Below are 6,461 nucleotides of genomic sequence, written 5' to 3' on the forward strand. Positions count from 1 at the left end.
CACATTTTTTTTTAAATTTCACTGTCTTCTGAGACTTGAACATCGACAAAATTGAACAATTTAAAAAATAAAAAATAAACTTACCAAATAGACAGGTCCATACGAAGGGACCAAAAACAAGAGTATTAATATCATTTCAAAAAAATTGATAATAATAATCCAATCCAATAATAGTAATAATAATAATCCAAATGGCAATCAACTGTACCAGACATTAAGATACTGGTAGCACATTAATAATTTAGTATTGAATGTCCGTTCATCTCAATTTGCAATTCATTCCAGAACTAGAGTGCTTGGAATAACCCTGCTGCTGTACTAAATTTAAATGCATTTTTAGAGTGATAACAGCAGAAATCATTTCCACAACAGCATAAAAAAGAAAATGCGAACTTCACACCACAAGGTATAATTCTACTCTCATTATGCTATAAAATAAAGGCCGTCATACCACAATTATTTTAAAAAGCTGCTCAGGGAGGAACCATAAAACTAGGCCACACAAGAATAAAAAGGAGAAAGGCCTTTGACCGAAAATAAGACAGTCAATAAACAGACTGAACATGGTACCAGTCAGTTACCTACACAGTATAAAAAAAGCTATTATAATAATTTAAGATTGATAATTCTCCCTACAACCCTGTGAGTCCTGGGAACCCTTAGATACCACTTTACACGACCCATTACCCAAAAGTATGACCCGCTTAATCAAAATTGCATTCAATTTTCTGCATCACCATCTTCATCTTCTTCGTCGTCATCTTGCTCATCGTCATCCTCTTCAGAGTCATCACCATCCTTATCCTGCAATCATCACAAATACTTAGATGTGCAATAAGAAAGCAATGAATCTTGACAGGCATTCATGAACCAATCCTCGTTTTGTTTAATTTCACATAAATTCATTAACCAAACCTGTCATGTGTAATTTGACAAATTTGCAAAACTAATACTTAGACATGCGAATAAGAAAGCAATCAATTTCATCAACCTCAGCTAAACAAGGATATTAACCAATATTAACAATGGACCCCCCTACCAAGATCATCCTCTTACTACCTTTTATATAATTAGCATATATTCTTGAATTGGAATAGCGGGGGAGTAAATTCAACTTCAGCAAAACATAGGACTCGCGCGTTATCATGAATCTCTCTCCTTTACGGAAGAACAATTCTATCGAGTTTTGATAATTGATTGGAGAAGGAAAATGGCACTAGTAGCATATCCCATAATCTAGTAATCAACTGTATCTACCTAGTGGTAAGAAGAACATCAAACAATATTCAACTTGCAAAACTCCAAGCGTCAAAATCGAAACCAGATACCACAGCGTCTATAGGACCTCCATCATAATCACGCATATAATTGCCTACGCTTTTGCACCCAGACTCTCAGTCATCTTATTTAAGGAAAAAGAATCTACAACTTCCAGGAAATACTCTTCAAACGCAAGTTGAGGGTTCAACAAACTAGCGCAATTAACAGCAGAATTGTAAACTAACTGAATAATAATGCACAGCCTGAACTGAGGGATAAATAATAACAATAAAGAAATTTTGACAATAACTATAGAAAATTTAACATAATCAATTTCCCCACCACGTACCTCCAAATGATTGCAACTAAAAACAAAACATCCCCCATACACTAGGCACTATAGACCTTCATAAAGGGCATTTTAAGTTCCAACTATACACTTGGTAATTAAAGTTAGCACAAATATCAATAATCATACCTCAATTTTAATCAGTGAAGGGAGAGTTTGATTTTGGTTTGATAAGGTCAATTTAAAAAATAAAGATATTAATGCAAAAGTGTTGAATAGAAAGAAACGTTTGGCATATTTATGTGAAGCAGAGTTTATACTCTTAATAGATTTAAACATGCACGTGCTACAAGGGAAGGTTACAACTTCTAATTACGATTAACCTTGAAATCCACTTCATTTTCCATTTCTTTTTAACATATAATATAACAAGCACCAACCCCAAGTTTGATCTCTTTCATTATCCAGTCTTACCATGTAGCCAACTATCAACAGAACAAGGAAAGAAAGATAAAACAGAAATAAAGTACACAGAACACTCATTTTCATCAACTAAAAAACAATATAAATACTATAGGCATGTAAAGTTTGTGCATGTGTGTATTAGGAGGAATGTGTTTACCCCGTCATCAGCTTCATCCCCATCGAAGTCCTCATCATCAGGTTCCTACAGTTGGGAAGAAAGAAATAAGCATTGTGAGTTTACTTTAACTGAAGAAAAACTGGGGATATAAAACATAGGATGAAAACATTACAGTGTTGAAGTAAGAGAGTGGATTGGGCCATAGATCTTCCTTGATAATGTCTGCAATCTGGAAATGCTCAAACGAGTTTTAAACAAATCAAGTAAAGAAAAGTTAAAAAAGAAAAGATTTATAGCCACCCAAGGACTATGTAAAGACAACATTTCCAGAGAGGTAAAACATACTTCATCCTGCAACTCTTCCATCAAGTCTTTCTGCTCCACACTACTGAACCAGGTGAAGAAGCTGCATTGAGGGTAAATTTGCAGATCAGGACAGACAAAAACATGTTTATGCAACTGAATACTGAATGCTGTTTAATTTTATGTTAGATAATACAAATGATTTACTAGGTTGCACAGTATAACATGGCTAATGCATAAGATACAAATTAGCAAATAATTACAAAGGAGGATTTAAAATGAAACTTGAAACACAAGTTCAAGACCTTAAAAAATCTGCATGTAGATTGCATTTAGCTTAAAATTGGGAAAGCAAGGAAGAGGATGCAAAAAGATAGGAATGCCAAAGACACAAGCATATCTTTTAGGGATGTGGCATTTCTTAGTTTCTATTTCTGGATCCAGTGTCAAAGCTTATCCGCTAAATAATACGTAAATATAATTATCTCTCCTATCATAAACAAAAATAACTAAACGAAAATTTTGCATATCATTGAAAAGAAAAGAAGGATCACCAGGGAAAAATACAACATTTTCCAAGAATATGCATTTCATGCTTATAAAGTTGAGTCTGAAGTGACCATTTACTCTCTCCTGCACTTTTCCACAATCACATTTTTCTAAAGAAACCGGGATTTAGAATTTTTGGAACAACCAACCTCTCATCACTCATAGCCCTTTTGTTCCCTTTCTTCTCATGAGCAACACCATTAGGTATACCCTTCACATGTTAGAAATGAAACTTAAGATTAGATCCAGAAAAAATAAGCAATTTAGAACTCCCAAGTGCACCACTAAATATGTGGCACTTACCATGCCCTGTTTCCACTTGATAGGTGTAGCAGTAATTTCAGTGGTTCCTTCATCAAGGAATGTGAAAGTCTTTGTAAGCTTTGTATCCTCAAAATAAGGATTGGATTCAAAGTTCTGAAATAGAAGAGGAAAAAAGGAAAGAAAAGGAAAGGCTTCAGAACAGGAGCTAATGTTCAACTCATTTATTGAAATTAATTTCTTTTCTTCAGAAATGAGGCCAGTAGAAGAAAAGTGAAATCAGTTCTTCATGAAACTTGGCAAACATTGTTTACAGTAGATAGACTCACAAATGTAATAGAGTAACCCGATTTCACATCTTTAAAGTCCTCGACCTCCAGGGAGCTTAAGTGTTTGAATATCTGCTAGGAAAATAAACAGTGAGATAAAAACAACAAAATTAAGCAGGCAGCTTGAACAATTTAAAAAGAATATTTCAGGATATAGAATTAGTTTTCCAGTCCACCCAAAGTAATTCGGAAAAAAAAAAAGTGGAGAAGTGAAATATATAAATCAAAAGTTCAATGAAGGAAAAAAACTAAAAAGTGTCCACCAGGTAACATTCATTTCACGGAGTATATAAAACACAAACCTTTTGATCCTCCTCATTTAGCAACACGCTAAGAGCAGGATGGCTCAAAAACTGCACAAATCAGGAAAAAAATCAATTTGAGTAACTGAGTCATTAATACGATACACCATGAGATTAAATATAGTGCGGCACAATGGCACAAACAGCGGAAAATGGATACTGACCGCGGTTAACCAGAAGTCAGGAATGGTTTTGATGATCTCATTTCGCTTATCATAGACTGGCCTGCGTATCTCATTATACTTCTGCTCTACTTCCAATACCTTATCACTAGCCTCTTCGTTGATCTGGAAATGCATAACAATAGCACAACTAGTGCTTGTAAGAAACAACATTTATCCTAAAAATATGAGGATGCAAGACTTATATTTGATAAGCGAAAAAATATGTTATGATTTAGTAACATGCCCTGCTAGTGTGCTTTCTAGAGAAAAGCTACGGAACAGAAGCAGTAACAGAGCTTAATCGGCAAGAGAAAAAATAAATAAATAACGATAAGAAGTGCACTGCAAAATATCTATGATACTAATCAATGCATGTGACCTTGGCTGGTACGAAGTTCAATATCACCTCACAAAATGACTATATATATTTAAAAGTTAGGAAAAAAAATAAACAACAACAGCAGAATAATCAACAACTAAAATATTATAATTCAGCATGAAAAAGGAAGATTGGCGATATGTGCATCTAAATTGCTGCATGGCAGTGTAAAATTGAGCCAATGTATTAAAGTCATTTATAGCAAAAATGAGTATTTGAAGAACAATAGCTCCTCTATCAAACTGCAGAAAATAAAATCAAATTAGGATAATTAAACAACCAAGAATAGCATTCATATCTCAAATTCAATAAAATTTACAAGGAAACTGCCCTCTTGCGAAGCAATGTTTTGCTAAATGAAGCTTTAGCTTTTACAGGCAACAGAAACAAATATTTGTGCACATTAAAACAGCAAGTTATGCAAATATATATACCTTCTCGAGATCATCTTGAATCTCCTGCAGCTTCTCGATGGAGAGGACGAGTGCTTCGTCGATTTGGTTGTTTTCCTCTTCGCCTTTCTCAGCTACCTTCTGCTTTTTCCCCTTGTCTGTAACCATTTTTCCGTTCTCCTCCTTGAACAACGTCCCTAACCCTAAGAATTGACTCTGTTGCTCTTTTGAGGATTGGCTAAAACCCTAGTTCCGGTGCTCTGCTTTGGTCTCCTTTATGGAGTGAAGTAAGAGAGAAAAAAAGGAAGTTTGTCAGCGTGGCAACAAAAGGGTTAGGGTTTTGGGAGTTTCTATCGTATGTATCTTGCTTTTGTGAACCCATCGTGCATCTCCAATCAGTAGGCTGAAAAGTGTGCAGCTAAGGGTGTTTAAGTCATTTAAGAAATACTAACTACTAACTAGGCATAGTTTCGAGATTTTAGTGACAGGTTGTACCATTCAGTTGTAGATGGTATCTCTCCTAATCATTTCTTGGGAACTATAGAGTAACTTACACTTGAAATTAAATTCGTCTAAAATAACTCATAGTAATATATATTTATTTTTTTTAAGTATAGTAATATATGATTCACGGTTATTTGACATTTATTATAAAGTATATTAGGTTAAAGGGACAAGTTGATTCTCAAACTCAATTTTAAGCTAAAATAAGGTTATGAACCAACTTCATTAACAAACTAGTTTTTGGCCCGTGCGATGCACGGATTCATCTTAATATATAAATATTAATAAAAATACAATGTAATAATTACAATTAATGACATAAATGTGTTATATAAATTAAATATTATTATTATTATTTTTTTTTGGTAAGAAGGGAAGAAAAAAACAAACAAACAAAAACCTAACCCGGGATCAGTCTAGGAAGACTGACCCCAATCCTATCCTCAAGAAGAGAAGGTAACAGAAAAGAAGGAGGAACGGAAAGGGTATAAACACCTAACATCCCCCATGCCCAGCAGCTGCCAAGCGATCCGCCACACGGTTTTGCTCCCTATAAATATGGGAGAAGGTAAGAGAATCGAAGGCAGGACGAAGCCTCAAGATGGCTTTAATGAGATTCTGACTCTTAAGACAAACAACTTGTCTATCCGAAATCCTGTTGATAGCCTCCAAATTGTCAGACTCCACCGAAAGTCTTTTAACACTCATGCGAATGGCGAGTTTAATGCCAGACAAGATCCCCCAGAGCTCCGCAGTAAAGGAGGAGCCCGTACCTAAGTTATGGGTAAACTCAGCCAGCCAGGCGCCACCAGCATCCCGAAGAACTCCACCAGCAGCAATTCTGCCATTACTAATTAAATATTATTATTTGATTTTCACATTTACTTTAAATAATATTTTTATAGATAAATATAATAATAAAATAAAAACTAATATATTATATATTATATTATATTTTTTATCAGTAAAAAATGAGGAAGTGACACTTCAGTTCCATCGTTACTGTTTTATATTATATATATAGATATGTAGAGAATTAGAGAGATTTTAGGGATTAATTTAAATTCTGTAGTACTCTTAGATATATGGGATAAAATAATTTTTTTATAGATAAATATACATAATAAAATTAAAATTAATATATTA

At 34.1% G+C, this 6,461-nt stretch overlaps 1 protein-coding gene across 1 annotated transcript; it reads right to left on the minus strand.

Annotated features, from left to right (window-relative positions):
• Nucleotides 1-393: 393 nt before the first annotated feature.
• Nucleotides 394-5,108, minus strand: LOC136232135 (NAP1-related protein 2). The gene is made up of 10 exons (XM_066021176.1): nt 4,854-5,108; nt 4,041-4,163; nt 3,877-3,927; nt 3,575-3,646; nt 3,288-3,401; nt 3,134-3,195; nt 2,478-2,538; nt 2,305-2,361; nt 2,172-2,216; nt 394-804 (listed from the first exon to the last, which is right to left on the minus strand). The coding sequence occupies exons 1-10, from the start codon at nt 4,977-4,979 to the stop codon at nt 721-723; spliced, it is 795 nt and encodes a 264-aa protein (XP_065877248.1). The 5' UTR covers nt 4,980-5,108; the 3' UTR covers nt 394-720.
• Nucleotides 5,109-6,461: the final 1,353 nt, after the last annotated feature.

This window comes from Euphorbia lathyris, chromosome 1 (genome assembly GCF_963576675.1).
Source record: "Euphorbia lathyris chromosome 1, ddEupLath1.1, whole genome shotgun sequence".
Classification (NCBI taxonomy): domain Eukaryota; kingdom Viridiplantae; phylum Streptophyta; class Magnoliopsida; order Malpighiales; family Euphorbiaceae; genus Euphorbia; species Euphorbia lathyris.

Bases quoted from the DNA above. Each gene is read 5' to 3' on its own strand.
- LOC136232135 (XM_066021176.1), bottom strand. From the start codon at position 4,979: ATGGTTACAGACAAGGGGAAAAAGCAGAAGGTAGCTGAGAAAGGCGAA. The intron at 3,928-4,040 runs GTCAGTATCCAT...TGATTTGTGCAG, and splicing joins CTGACTTCTGGTTAACCGCG to TTTTTGAGCCATCCTGCTCT. The intron at 2,362-2,477 runs GTATGTTTTACC...GAGCATTTCCAG, and splicing joins TGGAAGAGTTGCAGGATGAA to ATTGCAGACATTATCAAGGA.